General features: G+C 41.3%; 1 protein-coding gene across 1 annotated transcript; it reads right to left on the bottom strand.

Moving 5' to 3' along the window:
• Positions 1–1124: 1124 nt before the first annotated feature.
• Positions 1125–27073, bottom strand: ndnfl (neuron-derived neurotrophic factor, like). The gene is given in 6 exon segments (XM_034184593.1): positions 1125–3257; position 13647; positions 14622–14681; positions 14684–14747; positions 18683–18911; positions 26718–27073. Coding segments are annotated over 5 exon segments (1731 nt in total). The 5' UTR covers positions 18862–18911; positions 26718–27073; the 3' UTR covers positions 1125–1830.
• Positions 27074–27526: the final 453 nt, after the last annotated feature.

Here is a 27526-nt window from a genome sequence, read left to right on the forward strand (position 1 = left end):
GATTGATGACAGCTGTCGCAGGTGATGGGTGACAGCTGTCACTCTGGCTGCTCCTGCAAGGCGGCAGCGCCCCCTAGTGCCTGGAGCCCGCACTCCAGGCAGGGCGCCCTCTGGTGGTGGTGGGCCAGCAGTACCTCCTCTTCAGCGGCCCACACAACAGGATTTGTCACTCAGAAAGGGTGAAATTGGTGAAATTCTGTGAAGCTTGAAGTGTTTGACATTTTGCAATCTAAGTATGTGGGCTGTCAATGGGAACAAATAAGTAGCCTTCTTGCAAATTTTGAGCTGCCAGGAGTGGATAACAGCTGAGATAATTGTGGCTGCATAAACTTTAGGTTTATATATGTGTACTATGGGCAGTCTAAAGGCCAGGTTTTCCAAACTGAAGGTGTGCGGGATTGCCACTAAAGGGTGTGCAAGAGAAAATTTGTAATGGTGGAAGGTTCATGTTTGTATACATTTGGTTAGGTTAAGCTTTAGTTTGTCACACTTGACTAATGCAGGCTGTTAGGCGAAAAAAAACTGTAGCACTGAATTATGAACTAAAGGCATTAAACTACGTCATTTTGGGAGGGCTGGAAAAAGGACTGATAACACAGTGGGACCCCCTATGTAGCAGTCCACCTCAACCTGTTACAGTAATAAATAATAAAGAGCAGAGTAGCTTGTTTTACATGTCCACAGAACTTATTGTAACATCTTACTGCGCTTTATATTATTTGACCAGCAGATGTCAGTAGTCTCTAATGTGCTGAATGAAGCTTTTGGTGAAGCATTTGACTGGAACTCAACAGCAAGGGAAAAAAGCTGCTTGCCATGCCCCCTGCAAATTCACAGACCATGATGTCACAGAGTCCAGCTCAGTGCAACATTGAGGAATGTGATCGTAGGTCACTATCTTTTACAATTTGGTCGACAGACTCTATTCACTCATATTTAGCTGTGTTTTTTATAGATTTGTGTTTGGTTGGGTAGTTCATGACACCCTTTTCTGTTGTGTGACGAACTAAAACAATTATTTATTTCTGCTTATAACACTGAATCATGCATCTTCCCAAGATAGATGTCACAGCTGCAACGGACTTTATCTCCTATAATAACAATAACAACTGAAAAACAACGTATTTGCAAGAAAATCCAAATTTATAGTCCAGTTTACACACATGCATCACGCTTTATAGTACAGATGCTCGAGTATTTGTTGGAACATTTGAAGCAGCACGAGAATACATCAAAGACAATGAGGCAGGTCACTAAGTATTTTTACTGCTTCATGCGACAACAGAACACAAAGATACACACTGACTTTGAACTAAGCGTCTGTCGACTGCACCCATCTGTGTCTGGAAGCCTGTACAATGTGCAGCACTAAAGATATACACTGCAACTCCCCACCTCAAATTAGTGTCCCATCTGCTTCTGTTGCATATTTGGCACCATCTTTGCTGTCGTATTTGCTCTCCATCACTACCAAACTCATCTGTCCGTTTTTTGTACTCACACACAAAAATAAGCACTTGACAAACTGGCACGTCATTATCATGATCAACAACAAGGAAACAGAAGATGAAAAGCACAAGATTTGTGTACATGTTATGAAAGTTTGCTGGTGTGTGGATCCGTCTCCTCACGCGTTCCATTTGCATGGGAAGACCTCCTACATCTAACCGTCATTCCTCCAGAGGATATATTACCCTCTTATTGTCACAGTTTCTCCACATCACGTGAATGACTTTGTCCTCATGTTCAGTCTTTACTTCGTGTCCATGGCCCATGCCTTTTCCCTTAAATTGGAAAAGCCCAAAACCCTGCTGTAGGGGGCGCAGCAGCTCAGCATTCCTTTCTGGTCTTCACCATTTTGCTGGCATACTTGATTGGGATCCCCCAGCGTCTCATTAGGTAGACATCAAAGACATAGGCTGTCCCTGGTTCCAGAGCCCTGATCACAGCCGTTGTGACGGCCCGCTGAGGATTCAGCTCCTGGAAATATTTGCAGAGAACCCTCTCAGTGTCAGAGCGGGACTCTGGTCCCAGACAGGGTGCAGTTAGAGCTGATGATGCTCCTGCCTCTGCTTCTTGTTGCCCCAGCTTTCGGCGGTACACACAGTATAGACTCCTTTCCTCTGTGCCCATCCAGGCCAGTGTGACACTGTTGCAGCTACGCAACCGGTTGAAGGATTTTATCTGTAACGTGGATGGCAGAGACGGGACTCCTCTGCGGTGATACGCTGAGGACGTCTGCATTTTGACTGAAGCTGTCAGACCTCCTGCAGAAACCGGAACCTGCGCTGTGCTGGTGCCTTCTGTCTCCAAGTGGATAAGGTACGAAGGACTTCCTTGCAGCCAAATCTGTACCAAATCCCCCCCGACATCCTGAGAGGTTAAAACATGATCTTTACTGGACACTGTGACTTTCACCTTCTTGCCTGCACCGCAGCTCTGGAGAGTGAGGAGGCCACTCTGCTGCCAACCGCGAGGGCGGAAGCTGAAGAACTGGTCTGAGTTAGAACCTCTATCGTGGAAGTTCACCCATCTCAACTCTCCTTCTCTGAGCAGGGTGACCGCTAACCGAGCCTCCTCATGTGTCTGAGCAAATGTCCCCTTGTACGCGGCGCTGGTCCCGTTTAATTTGTCGATTACAAAAACATCAAAGTAGTAAAGGGTATCAGGCAGGAGCTCAGAGACGGTACAAACTCTGTCGGTCCCCCTGCACACACAGGGCACGTCGGAATGCTCGTCCATGAGTGAGAGGCGTGGCGCTTGAGGCTCCGCGTACACATCCCATTGCTGCCACCACCACTCTTTCAGAATGGGCCATGCTGTGACCCTGCTCCTCTGCTTCGCCTTACTGTCTTGCACCTGGTTTTTCTTTCTCATGATGCTTTCTTGGGCGGCACAAAGGCTCGGGTAGTTGTGCTTTGAGTTGACAAGCACGCAGTAATCATAATGCCGGTGATTAACCGAGGGGGTGCTGGGTGCCCAGCTGAGGGTGACGCTGGTCATTCCAATACCTAATGTGTGAACTCGTGGGTCAGCGGGAAGCTGGGGGAAGGCGCCTGAGAATCCTAGACCTTCGTGGAGATACACCATAACTTTAGTGTTGAGCTCTTTGGACCTCAGTTTAATGATGTAGATGGAAGCGTGGGAATAGCTGGGACCCGCGTAAGTGTCCACCGCGTTGCCTGTAAAGCTGTGGATTTTCTCCTCTGTCCCAGGACCTTGCCACCAAACCTCCGGCATGCTTGTTTTGGTGCTCCCTATTAATAAAGAAAAAGGTTTAAGAAATAAATATTCACAGAAAAAAAAAATAATAATAATAATATATATATATATATATATATATATATATACACCCATTTGAACAACAGCCTATCATTAATTAAAACAAAGTACACTGTAAATGAATAAATTAATAAGTAAGTCTTCTCGAGGTCTTGAGGTTTTCTCGGGATTACAGTACCTGTGGTGGGTGGTTACCAACCAGGACCCAAGACGGTCCTGTTGCGTGGTGGATGCAGCCACACACAGTAACAGCGCATGGAACCAAGTAAGTTCAAGTATGTTCTGTATTAGGCCATGAGGTCCATTGGTGCTGGTGATTGTCCCCAGATACTGTCGTGTGCAGCAGATGAGAGTCTCCAGCTCTCCCTTGATGGGATGCCAGTCCATCATAGATTACTTCCCCAGCCAAGACCAATACTCATTTGCAGCTGGGTGGATTGGGACAATACAGATGAAGTATCGTCCAAAGACACAGACAGAGCCTGAAGCACACCTGCAATCAAACCCTGATCTATATATTTGTCATCCAACATAATATCTGAACATGCAAGGGCTTTGTTGAGTAAGCTCTCAGATATAACTTCACCAGCAAATAATAAATTTGAGTAAAGGTATCTTCACATTATTGGCTAAAAGGGGAAATCTGACATTTTTCAACATGGACTGTGAGGTTCATCTTTTCACTTGGGGCCAAATGGAATTTAAGATTTGCAGTGCTGGTTTAGAATGCAAACACTGTCACGGGCTAACTGGCTGTATCATGTAATGTCAAAGTTACACAGGCATTTGTGCCTACCTCAATTGAAATTTTGAGCACTGTTGCTTAAGGCAGCAGTGGTTGTGCAAAGCTTGTGGTGCTGTTATCACGTGTTGTATACAGTGCATCCAGAAAGTATTCACAGTGCTGCCCTTTTTCCACATTTGTTAGGTTACAGCCTTATTCCAAAATGGAGTAAATACATTTTTTCCTTCAAAATTCGACTCACAACACCCCATAATGACAACATGAAAAAAGTTTTGTTAAATTTTTGCAAATTTATTAAAAATAATGCAATGCTAAAATACCCTCAGCCTTATGAGCATTGTCTTCTTTATAATTTGCAGTTGTTTAATTGGTATCCCAGTGAAAAGTGGGTGTGTGTGTTTATATATATTATTTAAGTTTTAATGGTGTCTGCAGGAGGGCATGCATGTGCACATACATAGCTTGGAGTTAATGGAAGTTCGTCCACAAAGTGTCTTGTAAATCACTCCAGAGGTTGTTATCAGGTTCCAAAAACAGTGTTTTCAGTTTTAGAAGTTTTTATTTCTCGCTAGCTTTTACATATTATATGACAAAGACATTTACGCACAAATGAAACAGAGTTGGCAGCTAGTTAGACCAACCAATGACATCACAGTGCCACTCTACTCTGATTGGCTGTCACCTCCACTGAATGTGACATTTTAACCTCTTAAACCTCTATTTGTCTAATAGATTACAATTTGTTCATGTAAATGGGGAATCTTCTTCACAGACTAAAGTTAATTATGGAGTTCCACAAGGTTCTGTGCTAGGACCAATTTTATTCACTTTATACATGCTTCCCTTAGGCAGTATTATTAGACGGTATTGCTTAAATTTTCATTGTTACGCAGATGATACCCAGCTTTATCTATCCATGAAGCCAGAGGACACACACCAATTAGCTAAACTGCAGGATTGTCTTACAGACATAAAGACATGGATGACCTCTAATTTCCTGCTTTTAAACTCAGATAAAACTGAAGTTATTGTACTTGGCCCCACAAATCTTAGAAACATGGTGTCTAACCAGATCCTTACTCTGGATGGCATTACCCTGACCTCTAGTAATACTGTGAGAAATCTTGGAGTCATTTTTGATCAGGATATGTCATTCAAAGTGCATATTAAACAAATATGTAGGACTGCTTTTTTGCATTTACGCAATATCTCTAAAATCAGAAAGGTCTTGTCTCAGAGTGATGCTGAAAAACTAATTCATGCATTTATTTCCTCTAGGCTGGACTATTGTAATTCATTATTATCAGGTTGTCCTAAAAGTTCCCTAAAAAGCCTTCAGTTAATTCAAAATGCTGCAGCTAGAGTACTGACGGGGACTAGAAGGAGAGAGCATATCTCACCCATATTGGCCTCTCTTCATTGGCTTCCTGTTAATTCTAGAATAGAATTTAAAATTCTTCTTCTTACTTATAAGGTTTTGAATAATCAGGTCCCATCTTATCTTAGGGACCTCGTAGTACCATATTACCCCAATAGAGCGCTTCGCTCTCAGACTGCAGGCTTACTTGTAGTTCCTAGGGTTTGTAAGAGTAGAATGGGAGGCAGAGCCTTCAGCTTTCAGGCTCCTCTCCTGTGGAACCAGCTCCCAATTCAGATCAGGGAGACAGACACCCTCTCTACTTTTAAGATTAGGCTTAAAACTTTCCTTTTTGCTAAAGCTTATAGTTAGGGCTGGATCAGGTAACCCTGAACCATCCCTTAGTTATGCTGCTATAGACGTAGACTGCTGGGGGGTTCCCATGATGCACTGTTTCTTTTTCTTTTTGCTCTGTATGCACCACTCTGCATTTAATCATTAGTGATCGATCTCTGCTCCCCTCCACAGCATGTCTTTTTCCTGGTTCTCTCCCTCAGCCCCAACCAGTCCCAGCAGAAGACTGCCCCTCCCTGAGCCTGGTTCTGCTGGAGGTTTCTTCCTGTTAAAAGGGAGTTTTTCCTTCCCACTGTAGCCAAGTGCTTGCTCACAGGGGGTCGTTTTGACCGTTGGGGTTTTACATAATTATTGTATGGCCTTGCCTTACAATATAAAGCGCCTTGGGGCAACTGTTTGTTGTGATTTGGCGCTATATAAAAAAAATTGATTGATTGATTGATTGATTAAAATAAGTCAAGGTTAGCCATCTTTGAACTTGTCCAAGGTCTGTGTACCAAGAATGTTCCCTGTGAATTTGAAGACTCTGGTAGTAATAGGACTGGACTTATGCTGAGCACAGACAGATAGACGGACGGATGGATGGATGGAAGGAAGGATGGACAGATGGATGGACACAAAGTCTTTGCAGTACCCGATGGCCATATATATATATATATTTTTTTTATTAGGAGGTAAGGCACAGGAACTGATGTCAAAATTATAATGATCAGATCACATCTGCAATGCAGCTGTCAATAAGCACAATCAGTATAGCAGAAATACTGTGCATCACATTGAATGAAAAATAATGCATATGATAATCTGCCTCCTAAGGTTTTCTGTTTGAACAGGAACCGGAACATGAAAAGGCAAAACAAGCGAAGTAAAAAATAAATAAATAAATAAATACAATAAAATAAAATAAAAATTATAATAATAATAATCAAGAAATTATGAGAATACTAAAATATTTTTAACAGGGAGGGAGAGGAGGAGAGGGGGTCCATCAATCATGAGAGAAAGAGCTGAGAGAGCGAAAGAATGTTAAAAAGGGAAGCCATTTGTTATAAAAATTTATCAGTTACCTTTCACTGAGTATCTAATCTTCTCCAGCTTTAAAAAAGACATAGTGTCATTGAGCCACTGAGCACTAGAGGGCGCTTTAGTTGACTTCCAGTGAAGAAGAAGATGCTGTCTAACCAGTAGAGAAGTGAAAGCTAGAATATCTAATTGATTAGAGGTAAACCTGGTATGGTCTTCTGGGAGCCCAAATATGGCAACATGGGGTGATATTTTTATGGTCTTTGAAAGTATTTTTGACATGGTATCAAAGTAGTTTTGCCAGAAGCGAGACAGCAACAAACAGGAGTAAAACATATGAGTTAAATTGCAAAATGGAGCTTGGCATTTGTCGCAACTGTCAATGACAGTGGAATAGATTTGTGAAAGTTGAGCTTTGGAATAATGGACTCTGAACAGTACTTTAAACTGTATGAGGGTGAGACGAGCACAACCTGAGCTTGTATAAATTTTTTTAAGAGCAATGTCCCACCAGTTGTCTTCCAAATTCAAGCCCAGTTCTTGTTCCCAGGCAGCCTTGACTTTGGTGACTGGTGTGTAATCAAATGACAAAATCTGATTATAAACTTTAGATATGAGTGACTTCTGAAGTGGGTCATGGCTTAGAAGATCTTCCCAGTGTAGACTTAGTGGTATTGAGGGAAAAACTGGAAACAAGACCTTAGTACATTGACTAATTTGAAAATAACGAAAAAGATGAGATGGTGGAAGATTAAATTCTACTGAGAGATCTGAGAAACTGCGAAAAATATCATCCTTGTAAAGATCTTTAAAACTTTTCAAGCCTTTGTTATGCCAAGAAAAAAGGCTGAATCTGTCATCGCAGGTTGAAATAAATTATTCCTTAATAGAGGAGTTAAAGTAGAGGTAGACTTGAATTTGAAATGCCTCCTAAATTGATACCAGATTTTGAGTGTGGAATGAACCACTTGGTTATTTGTAAAGCCAGAGAGATTGGATGGAATAGAAGAGGTAAGCAAAGCGGTAAGGGAGGATGAATCACAAGACTGTGCCTCTAAATTGCACCATGGCAAGTCTATTGATCTGAACCAAAATGAGGTCTTGTGAATATGTGCAGCCCAATAATATAATTGGAAATTTGGAAGAGACAATCCCCCATTGAATTTACATCTCTGAAGTGTGGATTTGCGGATCCTGGGTACCTTTCCACCCCATAAGAAGTGGGAAATAGTTTGATCAATTGTATTAAAGAACTGTTTAGGCAAAAAAAAGTGGGAGACAGTGGAATAAAAATAAAAACTTGGGCAAGATGTTCATTTTGACTACATTAATTCTTCCAATTAAAGAAAGAGGTAAGCTCCCCCATTTTTGGAAATCAGATTTAACTTTAGACATTAAAAGGCAAGAAGTTGGCAGAAAAAAGGGAATTTAATGTTCTGGTTACATTGATCCCTAGATACCTAAAGCCAGACATGCTGAATTTAAAGGGAATATCGGATTGTTTGAGTTGTAATGCTGAAGCGTTAATAGGATAGCATTCAGTTTTAGAGATATTCACCTTGTAGCCCGAAAATGATCCAAATCTCTGAAAAACAGATAAAATTTTTGGAATGGATAGAACGGGATCAGAGACATATAACAATAAATCATCGGCATAGAGTGATAGCTTAAACTCTGTGCCCAGGCGAGTAATCCCAGTAAAAACGGAGGACAAGCACAAAAAGATTGACCAAGGCTCTATGGCTATTGCAAACAATAGGGGAGATAAAGGACACCCCTGTCTGGTGCCACAGGCAAGAGAGAAAAATTTGATTGAATATTATTGGTGGAAATATTAGCTTGTGGAGACGTGTAAAGGAGACGGATCCATGAAATGAACCCATCACCCAGCTCAAATTTCTTTAGAACAGCGAACAAGTAGTCCCATTCAACCCTGTCAAACGCTTTTTCAGCGTCGACTGAGATCACTACTTCGGGTATTACCCGATGGCCATATTTGATTGCCTCTGGTAAAAATAAAAATGAAGAAAACACATGTACATGTGATTGTATGTATTCACACCCTTTGCTCAATACTTTGTTGATGCACTTTGGCAGCAATTACAGCCTCAAGTCTTCTTGAATATGATGCCACAAGCTTGGTGCACCTATCTTTGGGCAGTTTTGCCCATTCCTCTTTGCAGCACCTCTCAAGCTCCATCAAGTTGGATGGGGAGCTCCTTTGATATCTTGGCTGTGTGCTTAGGGTCATTGTCCTGCTGAAAGATGAACTGTTGCTCCAGTCTGAGGTCAAGAGCACTCTGGAGCAGGTTTTCATCCAGGATGTCTCTTTAAATTGCTGCATTCATCTTTCCCTCAATCCTGACTAGTCTCCCAGTTCCTGTCCCTGAAAAACATCCCCACAGCATGATGCTGCCACCACGCTTTACTGTAGGGATGGCACCTGGTTTCCTCCAAACATGACGCCTGGCATTCACACCAAAGAGTTCAATCTTTGTTTCATCAGACCAGAGAATTTTGTTTTTCATGCTCTGACAATCCTCCAGGTTCCTTTTGGCAAACTCCAGGTGGGCTGCCATGTGCCTTGTACTAAGGAGTGGCTTCTGTCTGGTCACTCTACCTTACGGGCCTGATTGGTGGATTGCTGCAGAGATGGTTGTCCTTCTGGAAGGTTCTCCTCTCTCCACAGAGGAATGCTGGAGCTCTGACAGAGTGACCAGCGGGTTCTTGGTCAGCTCCCTGACTAAGGACCTTCTCCCCCGATCACTCAGTTTAGATGGTCGACCAGCTCTAAGAAGAGTCCTGGTGGATCTGAACTTCTTTCATTTACAGATGATGGAGGCCACTGTGCTGACTGGGACCTTCAAAGCAGCAGAAATGTTTGTGTACCTTTCCCCATATTTATACCTTGAAACAATCCTGTCTCAGAGATCTACAGACAATTCCTTTGACTTCATGCTTGGCTTGTACTCTGACATGCACTGTCAGCTGTGGGACCTTATATGTAGTCAGGTGTGTGCCTTTCCAAATCATATCCAATCAACTGAATTTACCCTAGGTGGACTCCAATTAAGCTGTAGAAAAATCTCTAGGATGATCAGTGGAAACAGGATGCACCTGAGCTCATTTTGAGCTTTGTGGCAAAGGCTGTGAATACTTATGTACATGTGAGTACTTAATTTTTTTTGTCTTTTTAATAAATTTGTAATAATCTGGAAAAAAAAACTTTTTTAACATTGTCATTATGGGGTATTGCATGTAGAATTTTGAGGAAAAAAAAAAAAGAATTTCATCTATTTTGGAATAAGGCTGTTGTTGTTGTTGTTGTCCATTCGGGTGCTCCTGTTGTGTCCGGGGTCGCCACAGCAGATACAGCCTGATCTGCATTCGTATTTGGCACAAGTTTTACACCAGATTCCCTTCCTGATGCAACTCCAGTGTAATCTGGAGAAACACACACAGCTGCTGGTGTTCCAAAGAGGTCTCCCATCCAACCAACTAACCAGGTAGTAGAGAAGCTTCAATCTTCGACTGGATTGGGTTGCTTGACGCGAGGACGTTTCGCTTCAAATCACAGAAGCTTCCTCAGCTAAAATTCTTGCTCTGGTCGCGAGCTTGTGTTCAAGGGGGTGGTTTGAGCCAAAGAGCAGATATTGGTCAGTGTGAGTGGGTTTTCTGTAAACCCCTGTCTGGAGCTGCCTGTTCTCTCCAATAGTAACATCACAGTCCAAGAAGGCTAAATGGTTGTTTCTGGCATCCCCACGTGTGAACTTGATATTGGAGACCACCAAGTTGACGTGCTCTGTAAAGGCCTCCACTTCCTGTTGCTTGATTTTAACACCCATGTGTCATCGACATATCTGAACCAGTGACTGGGAGCGATGCCCGTGAACGACTCCAAGGCTCTCTTCTCCACTAGCTCCATGTACAGATTGGCCACAATGGGGATTACCGGAGGCCCCATCGCACAACCATGGATCTGCCTGTAGTAATTCCCCCTAAACAGGAAATACGTGATGTTGAGACAGATCTCCAAGAGTTGGCAGATGTGGTCTGGTGTAAGTTTGGTCCTTTCAAGTAGAGATGCATCCTCCAGCAGCCTCTACCTCACAGCTGTGACGGACTCCGCAGTGGGGATGCAGGTGAACAACGATGTCACATCAAATGACACCATAGTTTCATCCGCCTCCAGCTGAAGGTCCATGATCTTGTTCACAAAATCTTGTGTGTTCTCCACATGGTGGTCTGAGTTACCCACTAGAGGAGCCAAAATCCACTTGAGGTGCTTGGCCAAATTGTAAGTGATGGAATCAGAGCTACATACAATATCTGCTCTTTGGCTCAAAACACCCCCTTGAACACAAGCTCGGGGTGATCAGGACTCTTCAACACAGAGCCCTACAGGTGCCTACAACTACAGAGGGAAGGGCTAAAGAACAACAACATGTCCAGAAAGCCCTCACAGTATGTGGTTACCCACGATGGTCCCTGGATAAAGTGCAAAAGTCTCAAAGAACAAAAAGACCAGACAGACAGGAGACGGAGCCAAGAAGAAGAGGAGTGTCTCTCCCTTATTTAGTAGGAGTAGGGGAAAAACTACAGAGGGTCTTCAGACAGTACAAAATCCCAGTTTACTTTAAACCTGTTAACACCTTGAGACAGAAATTAGTTCACCCTAAGGACAGGATCCCTATTTACAAACAGAGCAATGTAGTGTATTCTATCAGATGTCAAGAAAACTGTAACGAACACTACATAGGTGAGACTCAGCAGCCGTTACACAAAAGGCTATGCCAGCACCGCAGAGGGCGGCGGTGGACCTCAGTCTGCAGTTCATCTCCACCTTAAAGACACTAACCACACGTTTGAGGACAAGGAAGTTAAAATCTTAGCCAGAGAAAGGAAATGGTTTAAGAGAGGAGTGAAGGAGGCATTTTATGTGAAACAGTTGAAGCCCAGCCTCAACTGGGGAGGGGGTCTGAGACACGCTTTGTCCCCTGTTTACAATGGGGTACTCAGGTACCCCATTTTTGTTCATGGTAACGAGTCAGTCATGTCATCAGGAGAGTCGTCAGGGGAGCCATCAGGAGAGGGTCCGTTGCATCATTAGGAGGGACAGCTGACCTATCATTAGGAGGGTGCTAACTAGAGCACAATAGGTGCTAATTAGAGCTATTGTTTTGCCTCTCGGTAGGAGGGGTCTGGTTAGGTTTAAAACTCCAGCTTTTGTGGCTTCTGTTATTCTTCTGTACAAGAGTCAAGACAGAAGTCAGACAACCAGAGCAAGAATTTTAGCTGAGGAAGCTTCTGTGATTTGAAGCAAAACGTCTTTGCGTCAAGCAACCCAGTACAGTCAAAGATTCAAGCTTTTCTACTATGGAAACCACCTGGACAACTGAGAGCCTTCACAGAAACTAACCAGGTACTGCACTGCTTAGCTTCTGAGATCTGACAGGATCAGGCTGACACAGAGCAAAATGTGGAAAAAGTGTGGAAAAAGCACTGCACATCTGGATGCACTGTAACTTGAGCAATCTGGGTGATGTGTGCAATATGTGCAATATTGTGATCTGTTAGTGTTTTGCTGATGAGGTTTTAGTAAAACATCTAAGTTCAAGACAAATTTCCCTTCGGGGACAGTAATGTCTATCGCATCGCATGGGACCGAATCATATATCATATCATATTATTTCATATCTTAATGAATACACTAACAGCAAAATAAAATTGTGTTATTGGTGCAGGGCAGCAGCACACACTTTATTTTTTGAACAGATTTCACTGTGGAAGGACGCATTCATGCAGCTCATTGTATCAACAAAATAAATCAATCAATAAATTTTCCTCTTAAAGGCACAATCCTAAACAAAAACACAAAGAATTACTAGACACATATCAGCAAACACCTCATGGATTTTTTCTTTAGAAATATGTTTATATATATATATATATATATATATATTATATATAATAATATATATATATATATATATATATATATATTTATATATATATATATTCTTATTTTGCTGCACATACCTTTTTCACTTTAATGACCCGACTGGTAAATAACTTCCCAAAAATCATCGGTCTTTGGCGTTCTTCTCTCCTGATGAGACTTCGCTCCGCAGACGAGATCAAATCTCAGAGAATCAAAGTGAATAATTCAAGCTGGAGCTGTCAACCCACAAGTTCCATCTCTGAATGATTTATGTGTCATTTTTACCATTTCATAATGTTATTTTACCACGAGGAACATTCTGTTTATTTAATTTTGAAAAGTACCCATGAAAGGCTCTGAGGCACATTTTTCTCATCCTTGTGCCTTCTGTGGGTTGGAAATGAAATTATCTCCAAATATGTTCACATTTATGCGTAAACGTCTGATAGAGATCATGGTTGGCATTTCAAATGACCGTTTCCATGCTTTTAATTGAAACAAAAGGTGCAATGCAAGACGTTTCCTTTTCTTTCAGAGCAGCACAGCTACTAGATCAGCAGGATAAAGACTCAATATGTAGACCTGGGTTTGATTCCTGGTCACTCTTGCCTGTCTGTGTCCTTGGGTAACACACTTCATCTGCATTGTCCCAGTCCAGTTCCAACTGGGGGGAGTTGCAGACTTTCATCCACTTCAGTCTACAGAATCCAGAGACAAGCACCAGTGCCACTGGACCTCAGGACCTCTATACTGTAGGAGTACCAAATCACAACAGAATCCACTCCAAGGGTCCAAACATGAACAAGGTGTGTGGGAGTTGCTGACAGTACTAGGGAAAAAGACTCCTCAGGTGTTTTTTTTTTTTTTAATTACAGGAAGAAACTTCACTCAGACCAGACTCAGGGGTGACCATCTGTTTTGGCCCCACTCACAAATAAAACAACACTACATAGAATTGTCAGGACATGAAGTGGAAAAAATGCTTCAACTAAGCAACCACATATCAACGGTCATTTCAAACGCTTATTGAGTGTTGTTAGAAGGAAAGGTGATGTAACACAGTGGTAAACATACCACTGTCTCAGCTTTTTTGAAATGTGTTGCAGGCATCCATTTCAAAATGAGTAAATATTTGCACAAAAACAATCAAGTGTATCAGTTTGAACATTAAATATCTTGTCTTTGTGGTGTATTCAATTGAATATAGGTTGAAGAGGATTTGCAAAACATTGTATTCTGTTTTTATTTACATTTCACACAACGTCCCAACTTCATTGGAATTGAGGTTGTATTATAGTCTACTACCCTGCCAAGGACTCTGAAACATCCCACCCAACTTTAGACTATGGACTCTCTGGGCTTGACCTTAAGATGGACTTTGCACAATTTTACTCTTTTTTATTGTAACTGCTTGTAACTTTGTAACTTTGTAAACTTTGTTAATTTGTCAGAATGGCCTGGGCCGTGGTCTGCTTAAAGTTTCTTTCTGAAAAATGCCAGAGGGAATTTTTCCTTACTACTGGTCACTGTGTGCTTGCTCAGGGGGTTGGTAAGGTTCGACCTTACCATGTGAGCATCTTGAGCCGCAGCTTTGTTGTGATTTGACTCTATATATGTAAACTGGATTAAACCAATAGACTTGTTGGAGTCAGTAATGTGTAATGCACATACCAAGTCTCTGACAATAAGTGAAATGTCACATGACTGACTGACTTCCTGCCAAAGTGATGTCAAGCCCACCTGCTGTGTTTTGGTAATAAGGAGTGTGTCCTTTACAGACTCCATCCAGCTATGACATTTGTGTAATTTTGGTCAAAGTTTCCTTCTGCGGTACATCCTCGGATGTGACCAGAATAGCTTTTATAGATTTTGGTTTTGGTGGCCATTCTGCAGCAGGTTGTCTTACTGCCCACTCACACTGCAAGAGTCTTGAGGGGTTTGTCCTTCAGGGTTCGGGCCGCCAAGCTCCATTCGATCGGATCCGGTCACACGGACTGACAGTCACCGACATCGCCGGAGCTTTCTTCTTCAGTGAGAAGTAGAGCCTGCAGAGGAAGACCAAAGACAGCAGCAAGTAGTTTGATTTTTTCATGGCGGCTGTCATAAAGATAGCATCCAATTTCTATTCAGCTGCAAGGTGATGGATGAAAAGACATGTTATCTTCCAACATTCTTTCTTTTTTTAGTGCACTGTTCTAATTTTTTATGCCTAAAGCCTGAATATGTCAACTCTGCAGCAGTTTCAGAATTTTGCCGACTGTTATCTTTCCATTGTCTACATGATGATCGGTGGTTTGATAACAGACCAGGAGAGGTGACCTGAGAGCAGCAGGCGATAAGACGGCACTGACTGTTTCAGATGCATATCTGCCTGTTTGCTGTAACTATCTGGAATCGTGTTCAGCATAGAAACATTTATGGCTCATCAGTGACAATTAAACACTCTGCAGCAGCATAAACTTATCTTTGCATCAAAAATGTTATCTTTTATGAAATACTAACTCCATACCTGTGGATAAATCCACTCCATTCTTGCAGAAATTCCCCAAAATAAAAATTATTATATTATTATTATTATTATTATTATTATTATTGCCCACATAACTATTTTAGCAGGTTTATTTAGTCATGGTATTTATGAAATACAAGTTGATAAATAATATATTCTGATCACAGCCTATAAATTGTGGCTACAATCTGTTGAATCATTAGTTGTTCCTTAGAGCAATTATTTCAAAAATACTGAAAAAACGTTCCAAGGTCTTTCTAAATTATATATTTAATCCAGTTGCAGTTCATAATTGGTAAATCCGATTACCGTGTTGTAGAACTGTTTCCTTATTTTAGTAAAATTATAGTCTTTATACAATATGTTGTATAATTCGCTTGGTGCTAGCTTGGTGTTAGGTGCGATGACAGTTTTTCTAATGTTCTTTAAAATATATATATATATATTTACATATATAGATGCTAAAATAAATATATACATGCTAATGTTAGCCCAGTAGTGATGCTAATGCAGTAATGTTAGCATGAAAACTCGCTAGGATCACATAAGCAGGGTGATATAATGCTAATGGGCTAAGATTAGCATGACCTGCCTGCTTTCTGAGCATTGGTATGTATAATCTTCTTTTAAACATACTTAGAGTTACAATTTTGCTTAGAAAAATGTTATTGTACATCTTCAAGGAATTTTACATGTTGCCTGAAAAAAAAATGACACTTTGTGTGGTTTTTGAGTTTGTCACCAGACAGAAGAACAAAAACTAGATGACATTAAATTCTGCACACTGCAGCTTTAAGTAATTTGTTAAACAAATAACCATTGTCCTTCCTTACAAACACCATTACTCATGATATTGTGCAGATGGCGGTTGTTTCCCAGCAGATGTGAGCCGCTGTCATTCTCAAGGGCAGCTTGCAGCTCATTTAATTGTGTGATTAATTTCTGATTCTATGTTTTCTGTTTTTTCTTTGCTGCTGTGTGGTTCTGCGTGCCTGCACGGGTGGACAGACTGCAGCACACAGGGAGATGCATTTCGTAATTTTTATCTGCCGCTATCAGAAGGCAAGCATTGGCACTGTTCAGCACAGTTTAAGCCAAATGGCTCAGTTTCTTTTTCTCTCCAGAGTGGAGCTGAAGTCAGCCAAAGTCACCAAAAATATAGTTGGGGTGGGATGGCTGACACAAAACCAAAGTGGAAACAAGGTCAGGTCTGGTGAGCATGGGCTGATCTTAAAACGTATAAGAACCCGAAATTTACTTACGTTCACATCAGAAAAAGCTGTTGCCTATAATCTACTCCTAGTGAGGCTGATTTTTACACAAGGCCATCAAAATATGGTCAACGGGTATTGCGAAGACTTTGCGTGCATCCGTCTGTCCACCTGACCGTCCATCCATCCATCCATGTGTCTGTCCGTCTGTCTGTCCATCTGCCTGTGCTCAGCATACGTCCAGTCCTATTACTGCCAGACTCTTCAAATTCACAGGGAACATTCTTGGGACACAGACCTAGGACAAGTTCAAAGATGGCTAATATTGACCTACAACTGTAATTTAAGAGGTGAAAAGGTTACATTCTGTTTCTTATTTTTATGCTATGAATCATGCAAATCTGCTTTTTTTGGTGGGAGGGGGAGGTGTGACAGCTAATCAGAGCAGAAAGACACTGTGACATCACTGGCTGGTCTCTCTCTCTGACTGCTAATCCAACATAGTGGAATCCACTCAGAAACTGCTGTATTTGTGTGTAAATCAAATAGGTTTTTCATATACTACGTAAACGTTAGTGAGAAAGAAACACTTCTATAACTGAAAACACTATTTGTAACCAGATAACACCTCTGGAGTGATTTACAAGACATCTTGTGGACATCAGGGTGCACACGCACCACATGATAACTAAAGGTAACTTCCGGTCATGTGCACACGCATGCCCTCCTGCAGATGCCGTTAAAAGGAGCATGCTTACACGGCAGAGGGTATTTTAGCATTTTGTTATATTTCATAGTTTTTTGGGTCTTAAATATATTTTCATGCACACAAAAGAACAAAAAATTGCATTAATATTGGTTTATATTCAATTTTGTTTTAGATGAAAATACACCAAAATCTGACATCCAAACTCTTGGAAAAGACAAGTAGATAAAATGGAAGTCTAAACGACAACAACAACAAAAAATCAGTGTCACTCTGATTTAAAATGAAAAAACAATTAAACAAACAAACAAACAAAAAACTATTTAATAAAATTAATAAAAGGCCACATGCCAACACATTTCAACTGATCAGAGTCTTTATCAGGGTAAAAAGTTTTTTAAAAGGTGCTGTGAATGATCTTTCTGCAAATAGATATCAGACTTTCGCCAGACTTTAGCATGTAAACAAAGCTTCCCTCCTCAGCCACTCCTCCTCTACCTAGGGCAGATATTGCTGTAAGTTGTCTTTTTGGCTACATTATTCTGACTTAGAATAAGAATAATAAGAATGAGATCAACTCTATTCATCCAGAAGGAAATTATTTGCCAGAGTACTGAAACAGTAAACAGTGAACAATGTTTTTTAAAAAGACATTTGCACAAGCTGTTCACCAATAGTGCACATAACTCTGAGTAACTGAATAAATCTGAATAACTGTTCAATTAAGTATTCATCCTGTAGAAGGGGGTGGAGTTATACAGTCTGATTGCCACAGGTAGGAAAAACCTCCTGTGGCGTTCTGTGGTGCATCTCCGTGGTCTCAGTCTATGGTTGAAGGTGCTCTGACAGGACATCAGTGGGGCATGCAGAGAGTGGGAGGTGTTGTCCCAGATGCTGAGCAGTTTCCTCAACATCTTCCTATCTGACACCTCTGTCACAGCATCCAGATGACTGCATCGCCTCACCTACATTTGTTGGCCTCAGGATAAGAGGTGTTTGCAGAAAATTGTGTTTCAATATCTCATCTAGTTCCTGAGATATGGACAATGATATATTTTAGGTAATAACTTCTGATTTGGTCTTGACCTTAGACCTATGACCAGACATGACCTGTGTTCCAAGAAGATGGTCCACTGACTTTACATACCAAATGTGACTGAAATTACTGCTTTGGTTTTGAAGATATCACTGTGGACAGTAGACGTTAACCTCTAAATTAACCTTGACCTCAGGCCTATGACCTTGACATGATCACACAGAGAATAGATGATGACCTCTGATTTGACATGTACCTTGTTGTGAGAGGACAACAAGGTGTTTTGAAGATATTATAACAGACAGACATGCCCATTATAGTACCCTCCCTCTGCTTAACAGTGTGGCTAATACCTGGATGGTGCAGCGACCGATTGGCATTTCCACCCAGTAGATCGTTGGCTTATAGTCTAAGAAGAAACATGATCTTGGCTTCAAAAGTGTTGCTGGTTGCTGCTGCACAGTTGAAGATGAATAAATCATGGATCCGTGTTGCAACGTGTCTTCCCGTTATCTTACCTGCGAGTTCGTCCTTTGGAAAGGTTTACAACCGTCATTTTTCCCTCTGGTAACCATGTAATGGGGCGAAGTGGCACCTCATTTTCAGGTGCCAGAACCGAGTGCACCCGGGGCCATGAAGTGCTGCAGAACAACGCCAAAACGGCACAGAGGCACCAGGACAGTGACACGAGTTCCATCCCTGGTTTTCCCGTGTCTGTGCTGTATGTCAGCCACCACGTGTCAGACTCTGCAAAAACGCCGAGAGCATCAATCAGACTCCATCACTGACACACACACACAGTAACACACTCGAATGCAGACTCGCTCAGATGTTGTGCTGTACGATTCTCACAGACCCTAAAGAGCTCCGGTGGCTGATGATTCACTGATACGAAGAAACATCTCATCCTATTCAGACAGAATTATTCATGCAGTGGGGTGGAGGGGGAATTCTAATGCTATATGACGCTGGAATGCACGCGGTTTGACACTCACAGTTAAAAAAAAAAGCACCCATCACACCACTTTTCAAAGTGTGAAGTGGGCTGCTAATATCACGCAGAAGCCTTTGCTTGCCTTTACATCTACATTTCTATTTTTAGTGAGGGACTTCAAATGGGTTCATTCTGCAAGTATGCACACTAGCACAATCCCTGTGGATAAAGCCACTCTAATTTATCAGAAACTACCCAGAATAAATAATATATATTAGTAAATGTATTAAATTAAATTTCCTAAGGTCAACTAGTCCTAGTCCTAGGGTACACTTGTCCTAGGGTCCATTAATCCTGGTTAGGGCTAAGGTTATGGGTTAGAGTGAACTTTAAAATCAGTTTGGGGTTGCAATATACACCATCAAATAATATAAAGAGGCTAGGACGAGTGTACCCTAGAACTAGCAGAACCTCCCTGTTTTCATGCTAATTTTAGCATGAAAACTCACTATCATCACACAACGTGATGCTAATGGGCTACCTTTAGCATTAAATCATGATAACAGGTTCATGTTAGCATGAAACAGAGCTAACAGGCTGTCACCAGCATGACACATGCCAGCATTACATCTCAGAATGCTGTATGTTAGCATGAAAATACACAAACAGGCTAACATTAGCATAAAAATTCACTAGCATTACATAACACAATGCTAATTTGCTCATGTTAGCATGAGCTGCATGAGTGCATTGTGAGCACCAGGATTTATAAGCTTAAACATAGAATTACAATTTTGTTGAGAAAAATTTGTCTGCACATCTTCAGGCAGTTACCTGAAAATATGACAGTCTGACTATTTGATTTTTTTCAGATTTTCACAAGGGGTCAGCTTGGATGGACTCAGATGAAGCCCACCTGGAAGAAGAAAATGTTGCTGTTCTTTGACTGGCCACTTGAGGCTGGCTCCAAAAGACAACACATTCCCGTAGGACCCCATGTTAAAATGTCCAACTTTATAGAACAGAAATGAACATGTTTACAGCCTGGTCCAAAAAACAGTTTGGTCTCTATAGGTAGTTTTCCCTCCATGACAATGGTACAGGGGGTGATTTTTTTCTAACTTCTCAGTTTAAGATGTTTTAAGATAAGCTATAAAGTTAAACATGCTTAGGGGTGTGGTCGCTGTGAGTGGCAGTGGCTGAGTCTAGTATCTCCGCCGCTTACGGCATCTGCAGAGGCTGCTTGATGCGGCTGTAAGCTGTTGTGTGAGTGCTGTGTCTGTTGTTTTGAGCATTCTGAGACGTCCCTGCTGCAATATTCATGGTGAGTGAAATTCGTTTTTAATGTTGTATGCTAATGATGTTAGCACCTTTAGCAGCTATCATTAGCCTGATCCGTTAGATCCTGTTAATACACAATTACTGAGAAAATAAGAGGCTCATACATTTTTTTTTTTTTTGCCCACATCAACGCAATCTGTCATAAGAACCACTGCACAGTTGCCAAAAATAGGTTAGCCTATTAGCTTAGCTGGTTCAGACTTGAGGATAGGGGCATGTTTAGCCTTCTTTTATTCCACACTGAGCTGCTGAAGCTCCACCTCTTTATTCATTTGTGGGTTCATTGTGACGTAGGCAACGTTAGTGTTGCTGAGCTTCTGCCAACATGCCGACGCCCAGATATGGGCTTCATGTCGGCCGTTTAACCTATGGGTGACGTCACATAATCTTTGCTAGTATACATGCAGACTATGTTTTTTTGCTAGATAGAGTAACTGATGAACATAGACAGACAGACTTATTGCCATACAGCGTTATAGGATAGAAGGTGGGCATTAGCAGCCACTTTATTAGGATACAGTCGCACCATGCTCACAGGCAGAAAGTTGCACAGACAATACCTGGAGGTGCATGCACACTGGCTTCAAACGGCATCAGTTTATGCACATTTTTGTATGTGTGTGTGTTTCACTGGCTTTTTGTGTAAGTATGTGATTGCATGTTAAGGTTCATTCGATAGCAGTCAGGATGATTACAGGTCTCCGTCTTCTTTCTCCCCAGAGAAAGCGCGTTTGTTCAAAGCCGCACAAACACCCCACTTTCCTGTAATAAGGCGTCTTGTGTCGCTGCTGCGCCCTACAGATCAGATGACAATCACAGCAGAGCGATGGAGGCGGGAACAGAAGGTACATCTGAGTCTTTTTTTTTTTTGTACTGGGACACCAAACTCACAAACCTTCACACAGCTACAAAGTAGTGCAGAGGCGCCTGCTCATTATCCGTGCACAGGAAGAACCCACAAAGCTTTAACCAAGAGACACGCAGTGAGAGAGACAGATTGAGGGAAATTGAAATGGGAGGACGGGGGAGGCAGGGTGAGGAAGAAGGCTGTGGAAATGGAGGGAAGGATGTTGGATTCTGGAGTAATTAGAGGATGAGAGAGAAAGATGACAAAATGCAACTCAGAGGAGAAGGCTGGAATCAGAAAAGAAAACATTGCACGGATTTGTTTCGGCGTTTCCGCCGTGCACGATGAACTTGATTGGCGTTTACTTTGGACCCAAGTCCAATGAGTTCTAATGTGATATACTGCCAGACAGCACCCTCACTGCTCTCTCTCTCTCTCTCTCACATTCAATCTTAATGGAGATGAAGATCCACATAAAAAAGCTTGGTGGGCCTTCTTCTTCTTCTTCAAAACACGCTGCCTGATAAAATATGCATACAGCTCCTCAGTAAATTATGGCCAATTGAATTCTCTCAAGGCTTACAGAGACGGAGAACATAGTGAACTTAAAGGGTTCATAGTGTGTAAAATCAGTTTTGTGCACCTGTTACAGTGAAATATTTTGGGTGTTTCATCAAAGTCTAACAGTTGCATGATTGTGCAATCAGAAACTTTGCTGTCAACAAAAGTACGGCCTAAAAAACATCTTATTTTAGGCTGTGAGACACGCCTACCAAGCCAGTGTCAAGCCAAATATGTCAAGTGGCAGCTGCCAGTGATGAAAAATGAAGTCAGTGTGGAAGTGCCGAAACCTGCAGTTCCTCAAATGGCCACTTGAGGCTGGCCCCCAAAAGAGAATCAGTTCTCATAGAAGCTTATGTTAAAATGTCCAGCTTTACAACAGAAATAAACATGTATACAGCCTGGTACAAAAAATAAAGTTTTGGTCTCTGTAGCTTGTTTCTCCATTCCTGACATTGCAGTTTTAGTATTATTTGTATATTAGTATGCTAGCAACATTAGCACTAATTAGTAGGTATCAATAGCTTGTTGATGTTAGCTACAGTGATCGTACTGCGGCTATAGAGGCAATATACCCGTAAACGTGGTGAGCAGGGGTACTGGGATTGCTGACAAAGTAGGCACCACATCACCCCCTGCCAGATGACAAAATATAATGATAAAATCCATTAATAAACATTTAACATTGTTATTAACACAAAAAATTAATGTGTGATGATGTTTTGAGAATAATAAGCAATTCTCGATACAATTAAGTGAAATTAAGTGCAATAACCACTTGCCTATATTGGAATCTGGTAACGTGGCAAAACTTGCAAGCCTTTTTCTACCATCTGTTGATTACGTATGCCTGTGCCCTGCCTCAAACCTGCACCCGGTATAAAAGCCAAACCTGCAAAATATGCGTTGATCAATCATCTGAATTCAAATGACCTTACCTGTTAGCGTGAGTTAGCCTTAGCTAGCGAGATATGTGGGTGTGTTCAGGTTTTTTAACTGAACAGAAGTTAGGAGTCAGGCACTGCCAAGATATCGACATTTATAGCCAATCCATTTGCAAACTGACCGCCTCGCACAGGGTGCATGAAACACACACACCTATGAGTGGTGACCTTCAGAGGGCGCTGGTGACCCACCTGAAACAGTGACCTTGCCTGCCGTTGAAGTCGTTTTTTTAGTTACGTCGTGAGGAAGTCTTGCTTTTGTTTTCACAACCACAATAATCTTCTTCCCAAAACCACGTATGAGCTCTCAGACAAGCAGTGCCCAATTTTCAGGCTAAGAAATAATTGGTTTGAATAATAATAATCTATTCATGTGCTTGGATCCATAACTTCTTTTTTACAGGCATTGCCAAAGGCTGACCATGTCGAGGACCTGCTCGACTCCATGTGTGTGTCTCTGTGCACGCGCCTCCTTGTGGTTGATGTGTACACGGTATTTTGACACAGCATCAAGGTAAAACTTGATGAAACTTGGAATACAAGGTCACCTCACTAAGACCTCAAACAAGTCTGATGTTGTGCATTGTTTTAATTCAAACACGGCCGCACCTCTTAAACATTGTGTATGCAATATCTTGGCAAAGACTTTGTGTATCAAGGTGAATCTTGATACACAAAGTCACCTCACTAAGACCTCAGACACTTGTATCATTTGATGCCTTTTGATTGTAATTGTGGCCACCAGGGGGCCGAGTCTCACAAACCTTGTGTACATGATATCTTGAGAAGACTTAATGTGTCAAGGTGATGCTTGGTACACATGGTCATCTTAGTAAGACCTCAAATTCAACATTGATTGAATTTCCATTCTAACTGAGGCCACCGGGGGTCACCAGCTAGTTTCAGATTGGGCTAGGTGACACAAATTAGGCTAAATATTGGTCAGCTACAAAGAAGGGGTGAATAATAGTTGCCAGATTACCTGAAAGAACACGTGAGATATTTGTCAGAACAAACCCAAAAGGAGTGACTTTGATCTTCAAATGAGGGCCAAAATGAGTAGCTTCCTAAAATTATTTAACAAATTTGTAAAACAGGTCATTTCCCTTTACATATAACCAAAATGTGTTATTTAATATTATATAACGGCTGAGTGGATCCTTGTTATTTGATTGGTGCTTTGTATGTCATGGGACATGGATTATTCATCACCATTTATGTTGCATTGCATTTAGTGTGCAAATTTGGTTCCATACATTCTGCACACACACACACACACACACACACACACACACACACACACACACACACACACACACACACACACACACACACACACACGTGTATGTGCGCACACACACACACACACACACACACACACACACACACAAAACAAATCCACTGTGTTATAAGCCGTCTGGATGCTTGAAGAACGCTGTTTTACTCTGGATCAGATATACAGGAAGTAGCACAAGTGATAAATACAGAGTTGGAAAAAGTTAAACATTGGTTTGATATAAACAGATTGTCACTAAATATTAATAAGACAAATTTCATATTGTTTAATGATAGAGCGAAAGAAAATAACGTGTCATTACAAATAGATGGAATGGATATACAAAGGGTAAAAGAAATGAAATTTTTAGGAGTCATGATTGATGAAGATCTTACATGGAAGTCACACATAAATTACATAAAAGGAAAAATAGCGAAAGCCATTGCTGTTTTGCATAAAGTAAAATATTCATTAAATAGTTATGGTTTATTAACATTGTACAATTCATTGATTGTCCCATATTTAACTTACTGTGTAGAAATCTGGGGATCAACATATACAACCTATATACAACCTTTATTTATTTTGCAGAAAAGAGCTTTAAAAGTGATTAGTAACAGTGGTTTTAGAGATCCATCTAATCCATTGTTTATTAAGTATAGGGTACTTAAATTTCATGATTTAGTTGATTTGAAAATATTACAAACGATGTACCAAGTTAATAAAAATACTTTACCAACAAACATTCAAAATATGTTTGAAAAAAGAGTAAGTAGTTATAAATTGAAAGGAATAGAAGTCTTTAAAAAACCAAGATTTAGAACCAAAGTAAAGGAAAGGAGTATTGCAGTAAATGGTGTCAAATTATGGAACAATCTTAATAAAGAAATTAAAGAATTAAGGTCGCTTAAATTATTTAAAAAACATATTAAATTAGATGTATTAAGTAAGTATGAAACTATGAAGTAAGTCAGTGGGCTGCAAGAAAGTCAAAAAAAAAAAAGTAAACTGTTAATAATGTTTGGAGTGTCTTAAGTTTAAATGTAACCTGTCAGTGATGTAATCTATTAATTAATGGTCATAATTATGAAATGGGTCAGTGGTATGTGACAAGTTAAAGAAATGCAATCTGTTAAATAATGTTGACTATGATGCTGTATATTGAAAGATTGTATTGTTAAAAGGGGCAGAAATCATAAGACTTGTTCTTCTTTCTGCTCCTTTTCATTCTGGTATTGTGGTGCTTTTGTTTTTTGCTTTTCTGTTTTTCTTTTAAATGAATGAAATAAATATTAAAGAAAGAAAGAAAGAGCTGTTAGGAGGAAGTTAGAATGAAAAGCAGGACAAATTTCTGATGTGATTTTTTTCGCTGCACTGAGGAAGTACACAGTCTTTTTTTTTTTTTTTTTTTTTAGAAGTACTGCATGCAAGCTCACATCAGCGGCACAGCGCTTAGCTTCAAAACAAACATGGTGGAGTTTGTGTTCCTGATGGACACACACACACATATATGCAAAGGCAAAAGTTGATTATTATAAGCAGACCTGGCAACAGTGACACCAGTTTGTTGCTGTACGTGTGCATAAGACATCCACACTCAACCGGTGATGACTTGTGTTGCAGAGATCGTATTTTGCTGCACAGGCTGGGCGCTTGTAATCTGCATGACACGCCCACATGGCGAACAGGAGAGAAAGACGCCACGCCTGTATTTGAAAAGTGGGCGTGGCCAGCTGCAGCTCTTTGCCTTTTAAAGTCACCGGCAAAAGAAACAGGTTTTCTTCGAGACCTGATTATTTTTTTCTTTTTCTTTTGGATGCATATTTCACTCTGTACAATCTATTTTTACATACAAGCTTTAAAATCTGTTTTTAACACACACATCAAACTATATTAACTTGCTGAAAAAAAAGTATAATATGACCCTTTAACTACTGCCTCTATAAATAAATGCACTCTCCCCTGCTTTGAAGATCCCACTAACTCTTTCCTAAAAGCCCTTTTTCTCCTACAAGCTGCCTTTTTCCATTTACTTAAACCCCAGACTGCATTTAGTCTGGGTACTGTTTGGGTTTTAATTAAAGAGCCTCAACCCTGGTCTTTCTTTTTCTGTCCGGTGCTGGTTTTCACTTTATTTAGAAGTCGGTGCACAGGCTCAGTTTCACAGGCACAGGTTGAGTGCTGCTGCCTGCTGTCTGTCTGCACGTTGTATCAGCGATCTTCTGTCTCGCTGCACTCTGGCTGGACCATCTGCCTTCTTTATCTGTGGCCAGATTAAATGGCACGGGGTGGTTCTTGCAGGATGCATGAGCCGGTGTCCCCAACTACTGACTGGTCTGAGGTTCATAGTGCACGCAGTGATCAAGGCAACTGAGCTCTTAAGTCTGATTGAATGCATTAATGCTTTTTTTCATTCATTTGCTCACATGCACTTATTTGAAATCCTCCCTGCACTCTCTTTGTCATGCACTTTATGACATCATGCTCTCTGTAATCATTGTCCTACTTGAAAACATGAGATAATAAATGAATGCAATCTTTAAATGTGCAGAAGCTCAAAAACATCAGCAGCAAATAAGTGTCCACATCTCTTTTTTAAAATCAAGAAACAAGTTATATGTTTGCAGTTTGCATGTGTGGACCTCCTTACCTTCTCAGTGCAGGCGCTCCTTCTCCAGTGCAGGGAGTGAGGGATGGGATCAAATGAGCGTGAGGATGGAGAGGAGGAGCGACAGCAGGTTGTTGTCTGGTGTTCCACTCACTCCATCTCCCACGGGATGCGGTGCCTCACTTTCAGGAGGTGTCTCTTCAGGGGCCGAGTCGTCCCTCCAGGGCCGTCCCAGCTCCTCTCGCCCCTCCTCACCCTTCCTGTCGCTCCCTCACAGGTGCCAAACACTGTGCGAATGTCATCCGGTCCTGCTCTCCTTTATCACTCCTGTTCTTTCAGTCGCTCCCTCCGTGGCGGAGAGGAGCGAGCTCACTTGCAATTCAAATGTGTTGCGTGCGTGTTTGTATACGTGCAGGGATTGAGTGGGTGAGTGTGAGGGGATGACGGCGAGGTCGTTGAGTGGGGGTGGTGATGAGAGAGAGAATATGTGTTTTGGAGAGCAGCTTCAGGGGAGGGGATGGTGATGTAAAAGTTAACTACATTATTAACCGTTCAGTGGCTTCTCTGATTACCGCTGTCAGGACCGCAGGCAGCACCTTGGAGGTCACTGCCTTTGTGCTCTCGTTCTGTCGGGTGCTGAAACCGTAAATGAACATTTCTGCATGAATCTAATGTGGATCAGTTACTGACATTTTCTCTGACTGCTGGACTGAACACATCTGCAAAAACGATCAAGCGCAGAATGTTTTCTGACAGTGCTGCAGGAAACTGTGCATTTGTGTTTTTAGGGACATAGTGGTAAATGGTAAATGGACTGCATTTGTATGGCGCTTTTCCATCTGCATCAGACG

Source organism: Thalassophryne amazonica, chromosome 13, assembly GCF_902500255.1.
Source record: "Thalassophryne amazonica chromosome 13, fThaAma1.1, whole genome shotgun sequence".
Classification (NCBI taxonomy): domain Eukaryota; kingdom Metazoa; phylum Chordata; class Actinopteri; order Batrachoidiformes; family Batrachoididae; genus Thalassophryne; species Thalassophryne amazonica.